Source organism: Leuciscus leuciscus (genome assembly GCF_965113295.1).
Source record: "Leuciscus leuciscus genome assembly, chromosome: 1".
Lineage (NCBI taxonomy): Eukaryota > Metazoa > Chordata > Actinopteri > Cypriniformes > Leuciscidae > Leuciscus > Leuciscus leuciscus.
This window is the reverse complement of record NC_138725.1, coordinates 56823611-56847097: the sequence shown is the minus strand read 5'-3', so window position 1 is coordinate 56847097 and position 23487 is coordinate 56823611. Positions and strand designations below refer to the sequence as shown.

General features: G+C 38.8%; 1 protein-coding gene across 1 annotated transcript; it reads left to right on the top strand.

The window, feature by feature from the left end:
• rab5c (RAB5C, member RAS oncogene family) lies at positions 1–22428 on the top strand. The gene is made up of 6 exons (XM_082136994.1): positions 1–157; positions 14874–15237; positions 17726–17877; positions 20515–20637; positions 20717–20810; positions 20995–22428. The coding sequence occupies exons 2-6, from the start codon at positions 15069–15071 to the stop codon at positions 21120–21122; spliced, it is 666 nt and encodes a 221-aa protein (XP_081993120.1). The 5' UTR covers positions 1–157; positions 14874–15068; the 3' UTR covers positions 21123–22428.
• The last annotated feature ends 1059 nt before the right edge of the window (positions 22429–23487 follow it).

The window sequence follows — 23487 nt, the reverse complement described above, 5'->3', positions numbered from 1 at the left end:
GGAAGAAGGTGGATTACGGAAGTTCGTCCCTTAAAGCGGAAGTGAAGGCCAAAGCCCGTCGACAGGAGACGCTTGAGGCGGCTGGAGGGGAATTTTCTCTCAGTCTGACAGCCAGGGATTTGACAGGAAGAGAAAAGCGCCGCACTCGTATCTCAAGGTAACCTCTATCTGGGTTTTGTATTAATATGTTTGTTGGAAGGTTATTGTTATCTGGTCGTGGTTTACTGATATAGAGGAACTGTCAAGACTGTTTGCCGATGCTCATGACGCTCCTGAGCCGCTCATCTGGATCTTTCCCTCAGCGACATAAAAAAGGAATAGTAATTCGGGCCTCTCTATCTATCTGTCATGCTCCGAATATCAATCTTTACGGCAAACGTCAGTTTAATGGAGAAGGCTTCTATGGGTGTGTGTGTACACATGTAAATATGTGTGTTTGATCAGATCCCCGATCAGCAGCTCTGAAGTTTGACCATCTACAGCAGGGCTTCCTTGTCTTATCATTTGACCGTTGTGATGCAGCCGAACACGCATCTCTGTGGTGGCGCTAAACGCCGATTGTATTGCGATACTTATCCAAACGTCTACATGTATTACATATTAACGTGTGTTTTTTTAATCTCTTTTAAAAAGTTTTCTTTAGCTCTGCCCGTTTTTTTCTATTTAAAAAAAAAAATTGTCAGTGTGGCTGGTTAACCGGCGTTGAGTTGAATGCTTGTGGTCAGAGCTCGTGGGAGGAGCAGATCAGAAGTGAAAGACATCGGACTTCATGAGGAAGTCAATAATGTGGCCCGAGGAGGCTTGACTGACAGGTCAGCTAGATGAGTCATCACTTAAGATCGCACATGCATTGATATGAGCTTAGAGCTGTTTGATTGCAATGACAATATGCTTTTATGATTGCAGTCCATCTCTTTAGATAGGTGAAATTATGATTTAGTGAAATACAAATTTATTTCAATTAATCATATCACCTGTCCAGACTTGCCTGTGTGTGTGTGTGTAAATATATATATATATGCATTATTGTCAATTATTAATTTTCACCTTTGATACTGAGAGGATTTCTTGTAAAACACATATTCACTGTTCTGTTGCACATTGTGACCTTTTGTTCTGCAGAAGCACTTGATGCACACATGACTTGTGAAACCTGCTGTCTTTAGCGCTGTTTTACAGTCTCGTAATGTCATTGTCTTTGAGATATTAGAATAGTATAGGGTTGCGTCTTATTATTTGTGGTTTGGTTGCTTCTCGTGTGTGAGGAGGATCTACTTATTGCTTAACATAACATGATGCGAATTAAAATAAAAAGACGTCATTACGATGCAAATGTATCTCAGTTGTTGTGTGTCGCTTTCTTGTTTTGGCTGTCACTGAAGGTGAGCAAACAGGAACAGAATATTACTTTCATCTCCTAGTTCTGCTCCGGAGAGCATAGTGGCTTTTCCCAGCATGCTTTGTAACTGCTTGAGGCATTTTAGGTAATCAAGAAGGCTGTTTTTGTGTTTCTTCCATTAAAGCAATCAAGTTAAAATTTCTTTCCTCATTAGATTTAAAGGAGTGGTATAATTCCCTTTTCACAAGATGTAAAATAAGTCTCTGATGTCCCCAGAGTGTGTATGTGAAGTTTTAGCTCAAAATACCCCACAGATATTTTTATATAGCATGTTAAAATTGTCACTTTTTGAGGGTGAGCAAAAACACACCGTTTTGTGTCTGTTCCTTTGAATGCAAATGAGCTGCTGCTCCCGGCACAGAGGGTGGAGCTTCAACAGCTTGCACTCACACAGACATGCACTGAAATTTTCAAAAGCTTTTAGCCTTTTATGCTCAAGCCGGAGTCAGACAAAGAGACTCAAAAAGTGACAACATGTAGAATGCAACAGGACATTTCTGAATGGTTAGTTGGCTGAACGATTAATCGCACTTACCATGTAATCGCACTTAAATCGAGATGGCTTATCGCAATTTTAAAATCGCAAAGGCTGCGATTATTTATTTTTTTATGCGCAGTTAGTCATTGATGTACGGCTCTGTAAACGCTGCTCCTTATGAAAGCACTGTGAGTTTGAGTCATTTATAACGTGCATTTGAAAAAACAACACGCGTCAAACATCTTTCCAAAACATGAGAAGCATTTATGAACCTCGTCCAACAACAGACAACATTTAATAACATGCATTTACTCCAAACTCACTTCATAACGACAGCTGAGCTCCTCCTTCTGTGAAATGATGTACCTTCTTACACAGAATAAGGCAGTCGTGTATTTATAAGTCATGTTTAATCAAAGCGTTTCAATCTTCTGTTTATTCAGCTACTGCGATAGGGATTTCCTGGAATGATGCGCATTATTGTACATCTGTGGCGGGGAATATTTATTGTGTTTGCATGAGAGCGCCCTCTGGCGTTCAAATGGGGCAGTATTTACTACCAGTCAGCCGCACTCCACTGACAAGCTGCGCATAAGATAATCGCAAATCGCGTGCGGTTTTGTTGCGATAAATGGTTCAGCCCTAATGGTTAGTTGATGAATTTATGTAGCTTATGTGTAGTTATCTTCTAGTCATTGATTAGCATATTCTGCCTTGATAATCTATAAATCATGTTCAGGGGCGGGGTTTATGTAAATTCTATGGTTGGTGATGTCACTAACCCGGGAGGAATGTTGTGTAGTCCCAACCAGCCGTTTGTTGTAGTCCTTAAAAAGCAATTTCTTTAAAAGAAAAGATCTCCCTTTGCTTTGAACTTTGAACATTGTAACTTTGTAGATGTTGTTTATGCTCAAACAAACAGTAACATTACACACTAACTTAAATTAAAAAAATGAAATCATAATCGACCACCCCTTTAAATGGCCATTACTATGTTGTTCCTTTAACGGATGACTTTTATGTTGTTGTTATTGAGGGCTTTATGAGAAACCAGGGTGTGATCAAGGTTCTTTTTTAAGTTTTTGTTTTCAATTTATGATTATGACTATGCCAATTATATTGTTTTACACGGGGTTCACTGGAAGCTGGCATGGTGTTCAATCACTAAAAAACTAAAACACGGTTCACTGTTCACATAATGAATAGGGACTTTTAAAATTGTGATTTACAAGAATAGTCATAGAGATAATGTTGCAATGACTATCATTTTTATTTGTGTTATCTTAAACTAAAGTATTTTATCAAGTGGAAATTGATATTTGTGTGTGCAGTGCAATCTCTAAAGAACAGTTGGCAAAAATCCAAATCCCAGTATTCATGACGACCGGAAAGAAGTGTTTTAGGAATTCGTTCATTCATTTTTTGTTAACTGAAATAAAGATTAGAAGACTTAACTAACTGAAATTATGGGTTTCAAAGTGTATGTTTTTGAAAATGGTACTGTTTTGTGTAAACTTAAAATAAAGCAAATCTGTGTATTATTTGTTCAGTCTATAGGCGAGTAGTGTTTATTTACAAAGTGACATCGCCAGCTACTGGCCTGGCATGAATAATACAGAGTTTTTAGTCGTTTTGTTATAGTTTTTGTCGTCGTCTGTACTGAAAAACGCAACTTCATCATTGTCGTGTAAACATACCTTTCGTATTTAGGTCATGGAGAAAACCGGACACATACAAGAATGTTTATCACCACCAGAATATGTAGAAACATGTTTATTTAAAGTACAAGCCAACTCAAATGTGTCTGAATAACCCAGATCTGCTGAACTGAAGATGAAATGTTTGATCCTGAAGTGACTCTAATGAACAGGAACAATTGGAGCACAAAGTAGATTACATGCCTGCACAAACAGACAGAGAGATGGGAAAAAAGGCATTGTCTGATGGAGCAGGCAAGATGCATATAATAGCATCTGTTAAGTTGTATTATTAATGAATGCAGCTGTTGAGCAGTTTGCCCTTCCAGGCGTTGAGGAGGGTGTGGATGCGTTGTTATCTGTGTGTTTGCTCTGCAAAATTGCAACAACTTCTTAGATAGATAGACAGACAGACCGTCCTTTCTAACACACCCTCTCAGACATTTGTTTAATGATCAGGCCGGCTCAGGCAGGCAGGCCATGTTGGGGGTGATGCATGCGATTTTCCTTCCAGCTGGTTTCCTGGAGAGCATTTCCTATTTCCACACTGTTGTTGAGATCCCTTCCTCCCAGTGAACTGTGTTTGATGGGGGAGGGACAGTATTATTGCACTCCTTCTTGTTGGATTTAAGGGTCTCACCACAGAACTGTATATTCAGCATGCGATTTTGCATAGATGGGAAATGAGCCATAGTGATTGGAATGCTGGTGCCAGCGGTTCGGGCTGACATGTACGCACAGGTTTCAACATGGTGACCTTACCGATAGATGACAGGAAGTGAATCAGGTGTCTTAAACTACAATACCTGGAAATTATAGCAGTTCTCTCTGAGTGCTTCTGTGGAATTTCACCGTTGTCGTTGCCTGGTATTTGGTCACTCGGTTTCAGAACAGAGTGGCATTACGGTAAAATCCATCCTTCCGTGGTGGGTGTCTGATGTCATGAATGACATCTCTATTATTGATACTGTTGCAAGTTTTCATTACGATGTCTGTCCATCTGCTACTAATAAGATGCTTCAGTCCATTAGTAAAAATCAGTAAAGCAGAACATATGAAAATCACATCAATATTTCATAAACATGCTCTCTATTTCTGGAAATATATATTTTTTTTTTTACGATTTTAAAATCGATATTAGTTCAAATTGAATTGCTTTATTTTTGTCCTTGCTTATAGACGAGGTTGACAGAAGTTAGCCACTTTTGTTCCAACAGAGGATGAAATGTCGTTATCTGTTGAGTGACGTAATATCCCTTCCAAGTGGATGCGTGAAAGCGACGTGAGACTGAATGCACTGAAAAGCCCTCACGCTACTGATATGCTGAGAGAGTGATAAGACAGTAGAGCTGCACGATTAATCTTTAAAAGACTGCGATCTCGATTCAAACACCCACACAATCTTATTCCAATTCGTCTGTCTATTAAACCTTTGATGATCATATCGCAACATTCAAATCTGCGTTGGCTTGGCGCTGACGCTGACCCAGAGATAATCATGTATCATTATTTCTGTGATAGAATAGTTCAAATCATTAAGTTAAAATATAAACACTGATGTCTACCGTATAGCGATAAAAAATAGAGTAAATCAGCTTTTGATCGAAATTTGGCGCTTAAAATAACACATTTATCGATTACATTGTTTAGCTACTAGGTGGCAACAAGTCACTGTTAAAGGTATAGCGGAGGATTTTCTTTTTCCGCGTGGGTAGCCTATACTATTGGTCCACCTAAGTGTCAATCATTCTGGTGATATGTTTACGTAAGGCCGTCGTACGTGCTCGTGCACACGATTCACACGATGGCGTGCGCTCAAAACACAGGTTGGGCTTCCCACTGATGTCTCAGTCGCGAAGTTTCTACTTGACCGGTAAAGTTTGGCATGCTATTTGGAGAAATCCATTTAAAATCACTGCTAGTAAAAGTTAATGTAAGCTATGATTAGCTCGTGCATGCTCTCTTGTGCATACGTTTAATAGGCGTTCCCTCTCGGGAGCAGGTAGAGTGTTGCGCATGTGCATTTTTTCAAAAAGTGGAGAGGGCGGTTCTTTTCTAAAATTCGGGAAAATCCTCCGCTATACCTTTAAATGTATTTATTGAATAGAGAATGTAGTACTGTATGATGCTTCTGAAATAAGTCAGAAAAATGTGATGAATTGTTTTTGTAAATATGACTCATCTTATACATCATGAACAGTCTGTATAAGTGTATAATTTAACTTTCCCCCATGGTCTAGTGTTAAAAAAATAAAATAAATCACAATGTATTGCAATATCGAATCGCGAAACTTGTAGAATCGCAATAAAGTAAAAAAATCACAATACATATCGTATAGGCACTAGACATGTGCCGGTATTCGGTAAATGCGATAAATCGCGGTAATGAATATGCACGATATTGTTATCGCGGGCACTTCAAAATACCGTGAAAAATAATAGATCAGAATTTATATTTACAGAACGCGCATTAGCTTATTTTCCATCAACCGCTTAAACAAACACTGTGTATATGCTGCGCGAAACACTTGCGTACTCTGATGTAAACAATCCCCACATGTAGAAGCACTGTGTGCATGCGGCGCAGTAGTCTACTGTAAACAATCCTCACATGGAGAAGAAGCATGGCGGAAGGAGGAACGCTGCCGACGATTAAAAGCAGGGCTGCCAACTCTACGCATTCAGCGTGAGACTCACGCAATCGACACTTTTCACACGCTCTCGCGCCACACATCCATTTTCTCACGCAGAGAAAAATCACAGAGCAAAGAGGACACTGACACCGACAGACTAGACAGAGCAGGTTACTTATGATATGAAAACAATTCTCAGCCCTCATGTTCTGTCCATTTTATTACGAAATTCAGACAATAAATACCGTTTTGGTGCTTGTAAATGTGACGTGACCGATCGCTGTAGCGCCTCAGTTCAAGTAAACCGATCATCTGTTACCTCTTATTTAAAGATACAGTACAACTTCAAACATAATATCGATCAATCAGTGTTTTTCAGCCACGGAAATGTCAATAAAACTGCAGGTGAACAATTGTCACAGAACGTTACATTTACCTCAGGAAAGCCATTTAATGACCAACACGTTAGTTGACTAGAAAAAATAGCTATAGAGAGGAGTATTTTGCTAAATATGTGCACTATATTACATTTGTATTATTTTTACTTGTGTCATAATTGTTATTATAACGAAAACCAAATTATATTTAATTTAATTTGTTCATTTTTAAACTTTAATAATACCAGCTGACAGGGCTCTCTGTATGTTTACAGCATTATGTGAGATATATTTTTTCTTGAGAAAAATGTACATGTAGGCTATCTACTGTAGCCTACCTAATATTTATCCAAAGAGTCAATATTGAATCAAAATTGAAATCAAATCCCAAGAATTGAATTGAAATCGTGAAAATTGTGTAAAATTCTGTTTAGTTACCAAATGTTTTGACAATAACAATTACACCTATTGTGATGCAAGTTTTTAAATTTAAAAAAAACAATTATCCATTCGTTTCTTTTGAGCAATTAAAATATCGTGATAATACCGTATACCGTGATAAAAGCTCAATCAATTAATCGCAGCATGAAAATTTGATACCGGCACATGCCTAATAGGCACCCAAGTATCGTGATAGTATTGAATCAGAGATAGGTGTGTCGTTGCAGCACTAATTCTGATCCTTCTTTGCCCTCGTTTTGAAATTTTCTCTTTAGTGTGATTTTACAGCTGAGTGATATATTCCACTTTTGCTGATGATTATAAAATTAAGGTTTTTATTTTATTTAGCATTTATTTGGACATTAAGTTTCCTTAAGAAGTCATTACACTGGCATTAAGGAAGCATTTTAATAATATCTTTGATTTAACATAAAAACTGTAAGAAAAACAAACAGTACAATAGTTGGTATGTTGGCTCTGTCTTCGGCCAACAAATCAATTTAGATTAATTTGTGATTCATCACATAGATATGTTCATGGATATTGTGTTTTTGTTTTTTTTCATATATTAACATTTTCTTGTATTTATATTGTGCAAATGTAATTTTTTATTGTTATACTGGTGGAATATAAATAAAAATGATTAAATATCGTTTTTCTCCTTCATTCAGTGAAAAACAGTGGCCATGTTCACACAGCAGCAGAATACAGTTGTCATTCCTGTTTTTGAGTCCTTGAAGTCATCATTTACCTCTAGTTGTTCCAAAGCTGTATGAATTTCAGTTGATGGGCCCCATTGATTTCCATAATATGGGGAAAAAAAATACTATGGAAGTCAATGGGGTCCATCAACAGTTTTGTTACCCTTTTGTGTGTGTGTGTGTGTGTGTGTGTGTGTGTGTGTGTGTGTGTGTGTGTGTGTGTGTGTGTGTGTGTGTGTGTGTGTGTGTGTGTGTGTGTGTGTGTGTGTGTGTGTGTGTGTGTGTGTGTGTGTGTGTGTGTGTGTGTGTGTGTGTGTGTGTGTGTGTGTGTGTGTGTGTGTGTGTGTGTGTGTGTGTGTGTTCAGCAGAAGAAAGAAATTCATACAGGTTTAGAACAACTTTTTTTGTGTGTGTTTTGTGTTTTACGTGTGTCTAAAAAATGCTCCTCTCCACCCAGATATAAAAGCTGCTGTCTGTTAATGAAGATTTGATGGATGAACTCGCTGCTCAATTGGACTCTTGTCGTGTCAAAAGTGATAATTTTTTTCAGTTTTATGGGCGTCGCCATTTTTGATATTACTTCAGTCACTGTTACTTTAGTTACTGGTAAGAGAATACTGTCTTGTCTCCCATTGCACATTCACACAGAAAGTATTTGAGATGCTACTATGGATGCATAGTAAATTATAGGCTGATAGCTCAAGACAACAAAGGCTACTTGGAGTTGCATGTTGCATGCTTTGAATGTTGCTTTACACTCAACTGAAAATCTTTTTGATATACGACTGTCAAGGGTTATCATAAATGTTAAGTTTCAGATGCTTTAACAGTTGTTTTCTCAAGCAATGCTTTAGAACATTGGTCAAATTAAGTGATATTTCAACTGTAAATGTATACATAGCAAGGTCCAACTAAAGTCATGTTATATTCCGTTTTTGCAATTTGTAGTTTGGAATGTACCATTCCAAAGGTAAGTGCACTTAATAAAACAGACAAAACGCTAAAAAATTGATTCATTTAATTTGGTTTTTATTTGGCACTGTCAAATTTCAAATTTTCTTCAAACAAGTATTTGATACACTGCCGATTTTGCAGGTTTTCCTACTTACAAAGCATGTAGAGGTCTGTAATTTTTATCATATGTACTCTTCAACTGTGAGTGACGGAATCTAAAACAAAAATCCAGAAAATCACATTGTATGATTTTTAAATAATTAATTTGCATTTTATATTGCATGACATAAGTATTTGATCACCTACCAACCAATAAGAATTCCGGCTCTCACAGATCTGTTAGTTTTTCTTTAAGAAGCCCTCCTGTTCTCCACTCATTACCTGTATTAACTGCACCTGTTTGAACTCGTTACCTGTATAAAAGACACCTGTCCACACACTCAATCAAACATACTCCAACCTCTCCACAATGGCCAAGACCAGAGAGCTGTGTAAGGACATCAGGGATGAAATTGTAGACCTGCACAAGGCTGGGATGGGCTACAGGACAATAGGCAAGCAGCTTGGTGAGAAGGCAACAACTGTTGGCGCAATTATTAGAAAATGGAAGAAGTTCAAGATGACCTTCAATCTCCCTCGGTCTGGGGCACCATGCAAGATCTCACCTCGTGGGGCATCAATGATCATGAGGAAGGTGAGGGATCAGCCCAGAACTACACGGCATGACCTGATCAATGGCCTGAAGAGAGCTTGGGACCACAGTCTCAAAGAAAACCATTAGTAACACACAACGCCGTCATGGATTAAAATCCTGCAGCGCACGCAGGGACCCCTGCTCAAGCCAGGGCATGTCCAGGCCCGTCTGAAGTTTGCCAATGACCATCTGGATGATCCAGAGGAGGAATGGGAGAAGGTCATGTGGTCTGATGAGACAAAAATAGAGCTTTTTGGTCTAAACTCCACTCGCCGTGTTTGGAGGAAGAAGGATGAGTACAACCCCAAGAACACCATCCCAACTGTGAAGCATGGAGGTGGAAACATCATTCTTTGGGGTTGATTTTCTGCAATGGGGTCAGGACGACTGCACCGTATTGAGGGGAGGATGGATAGGGCCATGTATCGCGAGATCTTGGCCAACAACTTCCTTCAGTAAGAGCATTGAAGATGACAACGACCCGAAACACACAGCCAAGGAGTGGCTCCGTAAGAAGCATCTCAAGGTCCTGGAGTGGCCTAGCCAGTCTCCAGACCTGAACCCAATAGAAAATCTTTGGAGGGAGCTGAAAGTTCGTATTGGCCAGCGACAGCCCCGAAACCTGAAGGATCTGGAGAAGTTCTGTATGGAGGAGTGGGCCAAAATCCCTGCTGCAGTGTGTGCAAACCTGGTCAAGAACTGCAGGACACGTATGATCTCTGTAATTGCAAACAAAGGTTTCTGTACCAAATATTAAGTTCTGCTTTTCTGATGTATCAAATACTTATGTCATGCAATAAAATGCAAATTAATTACTTAAAAATCATACAATGGAATCTGGATTTTTGTTTTAGATTCCATCACTCACAGTTGAAGCCTACCTATGATAAAAATTACAGACTTCTACATGCTTTGTAAGTGGGAAAACCTGCAAAATCGGCAGTGTATCAAAAACTTGTTCTCCCCACTGTATGTTGAGGCAGATGTTTTTGTTTAAGCTCATTCATTAACTCGAAATTACTTTTATAGTAAGGTAAAGTGTCTTAAAATTACATATTTTATTCATATTCATCTGAAAAAAGTTGAATGTCAGACAAGAGAAAAACATGGGATCAAGGACAAAATTAATACAGCAGGACTAATAAAGTATTTACTATATGATTCAAATATGTATTTATAAATATACCTTTCCTTAAAGGTATAGCGGAGGATTTTCCCGAATTTTAGAAAAGAACCGCCCTCTCCACTTTTTGAAAAAATGCACATGCGCAACACTCTACCTGCTCCCGAGAGGGAACGCCTATTAAACGCTAGCATCGCTAATCATAGCTTACATTAACTTTTACTAGCAGTGATTTTAAATGGATTTCTCCAAATAGCATGCCAAATTTTACCTGTCGAGTAGAAACTTCACGACTGAGGCATCAGTGGGAAGCCCAACCTGTGCTTTTAGCGCACGCCAGCGTGTGAAATATTCTCCCAAAAACACTGGTCTTGTTTCTTTCTTCAGAGGCCTTTCTCTTCTTGTCATACAATTCGTAGACACTTTTTCTCTTGCGACCCTCAGACATTTTGAAAAAACCCGGTGAGAACGGCGAGCTTCAATGAATGGCTGAAACCATAGCTCACCACACATATACACCTGAAAGTGCGCATGCGCAGAAAGGGCGAGCACGTACGACGGCCTTACGTAAACATATCACCAGAATGATTGACAATTAGGAGGACCAATAGTCTTGATGATCCACCCGGAAAAAGAAAATCCTCCACTATACCTTTAATTTTTTGGTATGCGTTCTACACCATTGTGTTTTTGTTAACTTGTTTACAAAATCATTACATAAGAATGATAACATTACTAAGCATTGCTAGAGAAAACAACTGTTAATGCATCTGAAGGCTAACATTTATGATGACCTTTGATAAAGTAAAGGTTGTGTATCAAAAAGATTTTCAGTTGAGTCAGTATGAAGTAGAGCCCGACCGATATATCGGCGGGCCGATATTATCGGCCGATATTAGGCATTTTTCAAACTATCGGTATCGGCATTTATAATGGCCGATAAATGAATATTTAAAAAATAAAATAAAAGCGGACGAAACACCCTTCAACCATGTTATGAGTGTTGGCGCTGTATAGTTTGTCCACCAGAGGGCACTATACAAGGAAGATCGCTCGGGCTAAAGGAGTGGTTAAAGGATCGATGCTTGGGTTTTAAATATTCAAGTAAACAACAAAAATGCCAGCAAACGGCCGCTTTTATCATGTTTGTTTTCAACGCGGTTTCCAGTGATTTCTGATTAGTTTTCTGATAAAACTTCCATTTGTTGGTGAAATGATGGGTTAGTGTGACGTTGTTCCAGAGAGGCGTGTTACGGGCGTGTTTTAGTGAAGCGCTGTGGAGCTTCTGGCACGACAGTGGAAATGCAGGCCCGGTGCTATTAGCCCGAGGCTATTAGCCCGGCACGGCCCGTTTAAAGCCCTGGCTCGCACTGGCCCGACACTGGAAACGCGGCTAATGAGCTCGGAAATCACAACGAACTTATTCTGCCTAAATAAAGTAATGATTACTGTATTTATAACTAGCATATCTGTTGTTCCAGTTTCTGCATTGTAAAATGTAAGTTAGGCACGCGAGGTGTGAACATTTAGACATAGAGACATAGCTTTTCTTTTACACGTGTGTGAAATCCAAGTGTGCATTGCTGACTTCGTTTAGCCGCAGCATTAACGAGTCACATAATGTATTTAGTGCATCACTAAGTAGTAGATTTTAGAAGGCAGGCAGCAAATGATGATTGAAAATGGTTTGTTGTAGCTTGATGGAATAGATGGATAGAATTAAAAGAGTGCAGGTAAAGGGATAAGCAAGTTGACATTGTAATTATAAGGAAGCTTATAACATTGACATTTGGCAGACGCTTTTATCAAAAGCGACTTAAATTGTATTTCAAGGTTTATTTTTAAACTGCATTATCATATTATTTTAGTAAGGCTGAGGACTCTTAAATAACGACAAATAACTAATGTTAGGGAAATCTGTTCATGTTTTGTTACGCGTTTCTGGATTTTAAAAAATATATATATATATCGGCCGATATATCGGAATATCGGATTTTTAAATCACCAGATATTTGTATCGGCCTTAAAAATCCTTTATCGGTCGGGCTCTAGTATGAAGCAACATTCAAAGCATGCAGCATGCAACTTCAAGTTCTTATGTTGTCTTGAGCTATCAGCTTATAATTTAAAGGCTATTTTAATAATATGCAGACATCTTTGGGAGACAGAACAAAAACACAAGGATATATTTGTAAATATTTATTTAAACAGCAATCATACACAATTAAAAAGCTTAATCTCAGTCATTCATGAGAAACGAACAGTTCTAGCCTATATCATAGAATGTTAACCACAACTAATCTGGGAGAAATTTGGAGAAATATGCCTTGATTGTCGGTCTTCCTAAAGGATCAGGTCTGTAATAGTTCAGGTAAACTCAGAGTACTGAGAAACACATGCTACAAAACAATGAATTATTTATAAAATATATACGAGTAGTTTAAGCTTAACATCGTTTCAACTTTATTACCTGTTTGAAATGAATAATCCATAAAACAAAACGCGGTCTGAGGCGCTCATGCTAATAATTTCTGTTCCACTCGCTTGTATTTGGTCGCCCCGCCCACACTATGGTCTCGTGAATATTCATGGTAGCTCCACCCATTGGAAGCAAATATTTCAGGAACCGAATATATTGTAACAACGGCAAAGAATGGCAGTATCGGAGCCGATACCGATATGGAGTATCGGATCGGTGCATCCCTAGTTTTTAGCGGCATTCAGTATGGGATTTGTGTCTGTTAAGTAGTCTATTTCAAATGGATCGCATATACAGACTCCGGAGGTCGACTAGTTGGTTAAAAAAATTCCATTTAGGCCTAATCGTTAATGAAATTATTAGTTGCGCACATCCCTAGACGCTATTGTAAGTTGCTGTTTGAACGGGACATTTCGAGAGCCACACCTGTTAGCAAATGTGTTGTCAATCCCAAAAACTGACAATGTGAACGTAGCTAGTATGTTAAACAAGACTTAAAAATCTTGAACTAGATTTTTGCTGTATCTTGTACTGAATTTAACTTTAAACATTTTGAATCTGATTGGCTACAATAGATGTTTGAAAAAGAAACCACAAATATTTGAGCGAGATAAATCATATTCAGACAGCCTATTTCATCTTGTTTAGCTGTATAGTCAAGCCAACCCTTTGTGCCATACTGTTTCTATTTATGGTCCACTTTCTGTGCAACGCATGTTGAATGGCATGAGAAGATGTGGTGTGCAGAAATTTGTGTGTGAGTGATTCTAAACCTCCGTCACATGCTCTGGATTAGACTGAACCTCAAGACCTGACGCTGGCAGTGACATCTCGCTCCCCATAATCACATCATTGGCCTTTTCTTGCAGTTATTAACAGAAAAGACAGGCCTTTGACCTTTCATTTAATGCTGCTTAAAAGAAAATGTTTTGTTTTTTTGTGATCGCCCAGGCCTCAATACCTAAATATTCTCCTACAGAGGAAGGAAGTCCGTCCATCCAGTTATTGATATCTATCTTCTCTTCTCTCCTCTTTTGCTGCCAATTACTGTGTCTGCTGCAGCAGAAAGAATATCTGAATCCATCTTTAACAAGCTGAAATAATGACCTCAGACTGAGTTGCTGTTATTTCTTCTTTCTGTGTCTCTCTGTCTTGTAATAATCACATTCATTTTCTCTCACCTTTATTTGCTCCGTTGTTTTAGTGATCTACTTTCGCTCTGCTGTCTGTATTTGGCGACAGAGAATCAATTGAACTTTTATTTTAATCAACAGTACATAACACTACCCAGTTAGGACAAAAATAAAGGTTTCAAAAGTTGAATATATGAGTTTTCCCCCAGTAGCCATTTTATTTATCAATCTGAAAGCATAAAGAAAATGTTACGCCACAGTCCACAATTCATTTGGCCCCAAGCTGAGCTGAGTGTTGGTCTGTGTGGCGCTTCGAATAACAAAATATAGGCTGCACACAAAAAACCACAGCAAGTCCTGACCTGTTTTCAGCACCTTTTCCGTCAATACGGTGCAGATCATTTTGGATCACTGATAAGTGAAGGTTATTTAAATTGGGGAAGTATTTTAGTGTATGTGTGACATGACACCTAGCGTGTTTTTGTATGGATGCTTTTAACTGTAATTGCGGCACAGTGTGGGTGGAATCTGTAAAGGGGATTGTTTTGTTGTAGTGAGTTTTATTGGAGCACTATGGGGAGGCTGGTTAATGGTTAGTGCACTGGAATGGTGTGATAGCTGTTAACGACCTGTAATGAGTCTGTCCTGTCCTTTCCTTTCACTCAACTTTGGAGCGTCACAGTCAAGTGTTTTGTAATATGGCCAAATATATCTGGTCATTAATGTGTTTTGTTGATCAACTTCCTTTCTCCTTTTTCCTCTAGGTTTATTCATCCAATTGGAGCCATCTCTCCATCTTTTTCTCACTTTCTCTCCTGATTTTCTCTCTCTCTCTGTCTCTCTCGACCCTGTCCTCCCCGGAGCCTCGTTGATCTTGGTTTAGGACCCCTGTCATATCCAGTGAGGACCCCTCTTAGATCCAGTCAGCCCTCTCCTCTCCTGTTGTCCGGCCTGTTGGCATGGCGGGGCGAGGTGGACCAGCGCGGACCAACGGTGCCGCCCCCGTCGGGAACAAAATCTGCCAGTTTAAACTGGTCTTGCTGGGAGAGTCTGCCGTGGGCAAATCCAGCCTGGTGCTCCGTTTCGTCAAAGGCCAGTTCCACGAGTACCAGGAGAGCACTATTGGAGGTGAGCCAGAGCGGGTTTATGTCCAAGCTTATTCTTTCTAGGAATGGAGGATTTTTGAATATATATTCGCATTACAAGAATGCACACAGGCCCGAAACTCCTCATTAGTTACTGTATTCAGCTATGACATGAACAGAGGTCACATTAGACTTCCGCATTGTCTGTCATTGGTTGTCATTGGTTGACAGACAGGGTTGTAAAAATTCCATCATAATCTATTCTTACCCGTCTGTTTAATTTTCATATTTTAATGATAATAAGCAATTTAGTAGGCTCTGTTATTGTTCACATTTCCATTTTTCCTTTAAATTTACAGGACAAGCATATAGGCTAGATTATGCTTTTATTTATTTATGAAGAGAAAGTTGAAAGGAGACTGTGGGTCACTTTTCAGGTTTCATCATGAATGTTTGTCCAATAAATCGCAATAAGCTTTGTTACTTTTGATATGAAACAAAGTCTCAGCTTTCAAATTCTGTCCATTTTGTCACAAAACTCAAGAGATCACTGTAGATCCCTTCATCTTTTATTACGTTACAGAATGAAAATAAACATGAATGAACATCAGAAAATCTGTTGAAAGATACAGTCCAACTTAGAAATCCATATCATGTATCCCATGTAATCGCTCAATCAGTGTTTCAACCGCAGAAAGACGTCAATAAAACAGCTTGTAAACAATGTCACATAACTCAGAAAAGCCATTAATTCGTTGACCATTAACTTTATAGTCAGCAAGAGCGCACTCACCACCAAGTGGTCAGGGGTGAGAATTACAGTTACATATTACAAAAGATAGGCTTTCAGATTTTTCCATCACTGCTAAAAAATAAAATAAAATCTGTCAATGATGGACATTTTTCGGTTAATGTGACCTCTGGCCATGGAAAAATATTAGGGATACACAATATATCGGTACCTAATCGGTTGACAGAAGAGTCAACAGCATTCATGTGCATATTTCAAAATAAAAGTCTTGCATCAGAAAAAAATTTAGAACAATTTTTTGTTGTTGTTGTTTGACTACACACTCAAACGTTCTTGTGACCCACCAGTTGAGAAACACTGGTCTAGATGATTTTAAAGAGAAATTTCTCAAATAAATTTGTGCAAGAAACTTTGATTTAACATGAATGACTTCAGGGGGAATATGCTGTCAAACTGTTGAATATGTCTCCTGTAAAAGATTAGCTACGAGATAATATTTTACAATACGACATACTAGTAGTGAGATCATGTTGAACGCTCTGCGTATATGAGGTTGTGTGGCTTCTGTTGATGTGTGGTGAGAGGGCTGGGCTTGGTCTGAACCAGACAAGCTGGTTCTAACTCGCTAATCACATGACTACCACATGAGTTATACTGGAGTATTAAACAGACACGCAGTTATGCATGTGCACATATCTGATCTCCTAACCAAACACATGTGTATGCTGCAGCTGTATACAGCTTGAAATGGTATTCATTTTTAAATATAGATTTATGTTCTGAGTTACATGGACAGAGAAAAGAGTTAGAGAAACGACCAGAAGGAAAGGGAAACAGTCAACAATGGGATTTCCTGAGTGTGTGTTCTATTGTGTCCCTCCAAGTTGTCAGTGTTTTAGGGAAACCTAAAGCTAAATTTGATCATGGACATTCGTGGATTTGTTCCATTTAAGGCTCAGTCTTGTATTTAGCAAGAGATTCTAGAATAAATTCAGACATGAGGAAAGAGAAGTGCTGGGAGTGACATTTGGTACGGGCAGGATACCGCATGCTTGCACAAGGCTGACAATAAGGAAATTCTCAGCACTTTTTTTTGTCCTTCTACATGTTTTCCTTCAATGCCATCATCCTGTCGTCAGTGAGCAGGTCAAAGATTACAGCACTCGCAGTGCTTTGGAGATATGAATGTGAGCTACAAACATGTGACCATTGCACCTGACTCAGCAAAAAGTTTGAAGTGTAAGGGATTAGTAATATGGATGGTCTTTCTTATTCTGCGCTTCTGCACACTTTCTGTGTATGCGTCATTTAATTGTGAATTGTAAAATCAAAATTTTCTGAACAATTTTTGAATGCTTGCCTGTGCAAATATCACATTCTTTTGATTCTTTGAATAGAAAGTTCAAAAGAACAGCATTTATTTGAAATAGAAATCTCTTGTAAATGTGAGCCGGGACTCGAACTCTGGTCACCCAAAGCGCAGTCACGCTGCCCACATGGCTATCGGCTCCAGCAACACCAACGTTTTTGTCCTAAGTGTCTATGATGAGAGGCAGAACATTGTCAAATCCTGCTCTACATAACTGTAAATAAAATGTTAAATACCTTTTGAATGGCCTGATCATGATGATGACGCATGTTTCTCATTCTTCCTCTCTACAAATGTCCAGCACTTAAATAGCTAAGCTGTAAGGAAGTGCTAAAAGGATCATTTTGATTGTGCAAACTGATACACATTACCGACATGTCACAAAGATTTCTGTTTTTCTTTCCCTTCTAGCTGCTTTCCTCACACAGACAGTCTGCCTGGATGATACAACAGTGAAGTTTGAGATTTGGGACACGGCCGGACAGGAGCGATATCACAGCCTGGCCCCTATGTATTACAGAGGAGCCCAGGCGGCCATCGTCGTCTACGATATTACTAACACAGTGAGTGCCTGTGATTATGAAATCAAGACCTTTAAGTCAGAGTTGCATCAGACAGGTGTCTTGTACAGCCGATCGTTCACCAGCTGAGAGTTGCGTGGCACCTCAGCTGCTTTGGGATTTTGTCAGTTGTGCTTTGGCTCTAATAAAGGCTGACATCACAGCGTTGTGCTCAGCAGAAGGGTAAGGTCTGAATAATAAGGTTTCACCTGACTGACTGCCGGGTTTAATTATTATTCTGTAGGATACAGTCAGACCTTTGCTCAAAGTCATGTAGCAATCACAATGGCGATACAATTCCTGTTGGCAGCCTTAAAGCTAATCAAGCTTTTAATGTTGTTTACAGTATATCTCTATGTGGTGTTTTTAAAATGCTTTTAAGTCCTTGTAAAGGCAATTAAAAAAAAAAATCTAAACGCATTATAAATGTTAGAAATGTATTGCTAAAACACATTACAAAAACTGAAGTAGTGAATTGTGGAGTTAGACCGTTAAAGCAGGGCTCAGTAGCTTTGGGACTTCTTCGCTGTATTCTCGCTTTTTGCTCGCAGGTTTCTCTCTAGAGCTCCCCCCACAGCTTCGGAATAGATATTTGACAACACTGTTGTAAAAACTCGTTGTTGATTCTCAGACACCAGAGGCTAGTAGATCAACGACATCAAAGCAGATGGGACGTTCTTTAAAACGTCTTCTTCATTCGGGTTCGGACAGCGTGAGGGAGCGCAATAATGACAGCATTTTAGCAGATTTCTTTTGGCCGTAAAGCAATTGTTTACATCGCGAGACCTGATATCACGCGAGACTTCCTGACGCAGCGGCCGGCGGCCCGCCGGCTCAAAGTTGCAAGTGCGTATTTTCCGCTCACGGGCACCAGGGGGGTGCGAAACGACCACCATTCAACCCGAAATAAGTAATATAACCATTCCAATGACTCCGAAGCTGTTCAGTTAAGGTAAAAAAAGTTACTTAGTTCACCTTTAAACATTTTTTCACCATTGCTGTGTTCAGGATTTTTGGGGCGGGGCTAAAACGGTGGCTCTGATGCACTGGAGCCACTGAGGCTGCAGCCTACAGTTTGCTAGCTAGCTATGCCTTCGTCACGAAAATGCGTATTACCTGGATGCAATCACTTACAAAACAGATCAGTGTCCTTATTTAAATTCATATCAAGAAGAGGTGGATTAATTTTGTGAAGAGCTGAGGATCACCACCAACACCCGCCTCTGTAGTGATCATTTTACACAGGATAGTTTTATAAACTTTCGTCGGAGACAACTGGGATTCACTGATAATCCGCTGTTACTGGTGAATGTGGCCGAACCGACTATCTCCCGCCGACAACTGGTGCCATGATCAGCAGTGCGTGCGGTGCCCATGAGTCAACTTTCCCGTGAGTGGGCGTGGTTTCAGCGCAGCCAGCGTACACGCGTCCCAGCGTTTGAGAGCAGAGAATACTGCAAATTTTTTCACGATTTTGATAGCTTATTTTATTTACTTGGCGGCTTTTTTTATCATTCAAATTTGGCTGGGGGGCTAATAACATATTTTTCTGTGGTGTGACAAACTCAGAACACATACTTAATTTTGACTTTACAGGGACTTGTGTAAATTCATAAGTCAACACCATAACTGAGGATTTTCTCCTTAAAACTGCAGTGAACCAAATACTCAAAAATACGCGGTTTGAAATCGCTGTGTTTATGACGTCACAAATGACCTTGTAACCAATCAGGTCAACGAGTGGATCTCTGAGCTGGTGTGAGTGGAGGCGGGGCTAATTTACATATTCATAGAACCGTGTATACTAAATGAGGCAAGGGTGTAGCGTTACGTTCAAGCTATTTTAAGGCATGCTGAATTTTTTTTTTCACGGATAAAACATTTAAATATGTCATTTTGGTGATCAAAGGGGTTTTAAGGGATACAATTATTGAATACAGGGGAATTTTAAGCTAATGTATGTAGTATATGTATGGCTTTTTGTTAATGAAACTTAAAATACAGCCTTTTTTAATTTATTTGTAATATGTAAAATACTGTATTTTCTTTAAAATACAATTCTTATTAATGTTAAAGTCTAAAATTAACCTATTAAAGTTATTCTGCTTAATATTTTTGTTCGTCTTTCTTTTTTTCAGGATTCTATGATGAATAGAATGTTCAAAAGAACAGCATTTATTTGAAATAGGAAACCTTTGTAACATTATACAGTCAGTTTCAATCAAATTAATGCATCCTTGCTGAATAAAAGTATTAATTTCGTTTAAAAAAATAATAATACTGACCCCAAGCCTTTGTGTGCTATATATATTATAATTTGACATGCTCTATTAAATAGACATTACATTGTTGCAAGCAGGTAAAGCATTGAATATGCATTCCCATCATGCTTAGCATTTAGACAGCAAGTTACGAGTTTGTGTCAGGGCAGGGGCTTGGTTAAATACATATAAATGATTAAGTGCAGTAAATGAAAACATTAAATTGACATCCCCACAAGTCACCCATGATTCTGTATGTGCTCAAATCCAATCGAACAAGTTCAAGAACCATAGCAGTTCACTTCAGAGGCTTCTGTTGATCTACACTATGACTGGTCCTTAACTTTTCATTCGTTTTTTTTTTTTTTTTTTTTTTTAGGACACATTCACTAGAGCAAAGAACTGGGTGAAAGAGTTGCAGCGTCAGGCAAGTCCAAATATCGTCATTGCTTTGGCTGGCAACAAGGCAGACCTGGCCAACAAGAGAGCCGTTGACTTTCAGGTAAGTTTACACGAACACAAAACAACCTCTGTAAATCTGCTTCCAAAGGTTTTTAACTCCTCTGCGTGCTTTCTTTAAGGAGGCGCAGGCGTACGCAGACGACAACAGCCTACTCTTCATGGAAACGTCTGCGAAGACCGCTATGAACGTGAACGAGATCTTCATGGCTATTGGTACGATCTCATCTCTGTTGTTGATTCTCTTCAAGCACAGAGCAAAACACAGCAACATGACACCAGTTTCACCTGCCGCTAGACACCACACCTAATCATTCAAATACTGCTGTTGATTTAATTCAGATCAAAGTAACCTCGTATGTTTATGAAGAAATGTTTTCCTTCTCTTTTCCTTCTGTAGCCAAGAAGCTTCCGAAGAACGAACCGCAGGGTGGGGCGGGCAGTGGCGGACGGGCCAGAGGAGGGGTCGACTTACAGGAGACAGCACCTCAGGGCAGAAGTGGCCAGTGCTGTGGAGGCGGCAACTAACCATTGGACCAATCAGCTGGCAGATGCACACAAGGACTGATACAGACACACAACACAGTATGAATCCATAGTGTGAGATCCATTCACTTATGACCCAGCTCTAAACTATGGCCAGTTAGAGCTTCAGAACTGGAAACAGGCCATTGATACCCTTGTAAATCAACATATTAATGTTTCGACCATTTATCCCTCCTAAGAACACGACATGCAAACATTCTCACACACACACACATACACACACACACACAGAGAAGCTATGACATGTCTCTGCCACCTATGAGTTATTTGATTTGTCTTATATAGTTTTGACAAAACAAAACAGAGACACGTGATCCGATCTATCCAATCGCACTTAAAACAAAAGAAATTCCAGACTGCTGCTGGTGGGAAAACAAGTTGTCTCTCCCTTGTATTTCCTTATGCTCTCATTTGCTCATTTGTATAAAAAAAATCTAGTGGTGACGTCACTATTTAATTGCGCTCTCCCTTTTGGTGGATGCATACTGCCAGTATTGAGTTACATCTCATCTTTCTCCTGCTCTCCTGGATCACATCCCTCCTTTGTTGGAGAGAGGAAAGATTGGAGAATGAGAAAAGAGGCTATTTTCCATCTATGTCAGGCTGTTCTGTAGATCCTGTATTATTTCTCTTGTATTAGTCTCTCAGGCGTCCACTACTCCAGCACAAATGAAATCAGTATATGATTTGATAGGCTAGACTTTTTTTCTAATCATTTACATATATCTACTTGTATATCTAAATGCATTAACAGGTGGTATAACTCCAATGTGTTTTTCTTTTTCTCTTTCTTTGCATTAATGAAATGTTTTTGAAATCATTCAGACAAATGAGAAAATACATATGAATTACACAAGGCAAAATCAGCCTCCTCTGACCAAAATCCCAAATATTTACGAGGAAAAAAAAAGATAATGTTGCTCTTCCTGTACTTTTTTTTTTTTTTTTGTGAAAATGTCCCCAATCATTAGCCATTTCAATTCAGCACCTTTGTAAGAATTTACTTGTTTCTGTTCTTAAGAGTGCACTGGGTATTTCTTTGTCCTCTGACAACATGTCATTTTTTGTCAATATTGTTCCCTCCTGTTTTATGTCGAAGGACCTCTATTTCAACCGGCATTTTCAGCATCACTTGTGACATATCACAAGCACAACACATGTGAACAGTGACCCAGAAGTCTCCAGCAGGGTCTGAGGAACGAGGGATGCAATGGACAAAGGCAAATAAATGGAAAAACACAAACCTAGTAGAACTTGTAATTTTACCAATAAAGGAGGGGAAGGTATACATTCTGTCTGTTGTGCTGTTATTTCTAAACCTAGGTGGTGATTTGGAGGTGTTTTCTTATTCCTGCACCCAAATAAGGTTGGGAACAGAGAACTGGTCCTTCATTTTTCACCATTACTAAATTACAGCATTTTTTATTTTGCTGCTGTGGAGGGAGCATCATGGGTAGAGGTTTACTCTGTGTTTGTTGTGCTGGCAGTCTTCTTGAACTTGACACCAAATGCAGTAGTTTTGAGCCACTGATGCTATTGTAGAAAGTCACTATTCACAATCAATCATGATTAATTTAATCCATGAATGAAAGTGTCTAATAACAGGGTGGTTACTGAGATTAGGCAAATAGTATTTGACTGTTCATGTGATCTTAACATGAGAAGACCCTCTCCATGTACAATTAAACAGCTTTTATAAGATTGCAGATATGATTGAATTCTTGTTCTCATCTGAGTGGTTTGATTTTATATGTCAGTTTCAAAATGACTATGCATTTATTTGGGTGTGCAACTTTTTAAAGAGGAGAAAAAAATACTGTGCACCTTTAAGGCTCATCATGAGACTTAAATCTGGCTGGTAGTTAAAAATACACATGAGTTTTCTTTTTATCAATGAAATTTGATCGAAATAAATTAATGAAATAACCCATTTTAATTTAAAACTAAAAAAACTAGAGCAGTAAATTATAACTGAACCGGAATCGTCACAAATGTACATTTGTTTACCTTTTCTTATTAAAAAAAATAAATAAAAAAAATCAGGCAGCTAATATATTAAGCTGACTAGTTTTGAAAAATATTAACATGCATTTTGCTACAAAAATTGTTTATACAACTATACCCCCGGTTTAACAGACAAGGGGGCTTAAGATAGTCTCAGACTAAAGTAAATGTTTGAGCTGTTTGAACTGAAAGCAACTTGCACTGGCGTGTCTTAAAATATGTCAGACTTGTCAGTGCCATTGTTTTGTCTCAAGATGCACACCAATAATGTTTTTTGTTTGTTTGTTTGTTTTTTTTAAGCCAAGTTTATAAAAGCCACTTAAATGCCCCAATTGAACAAAGG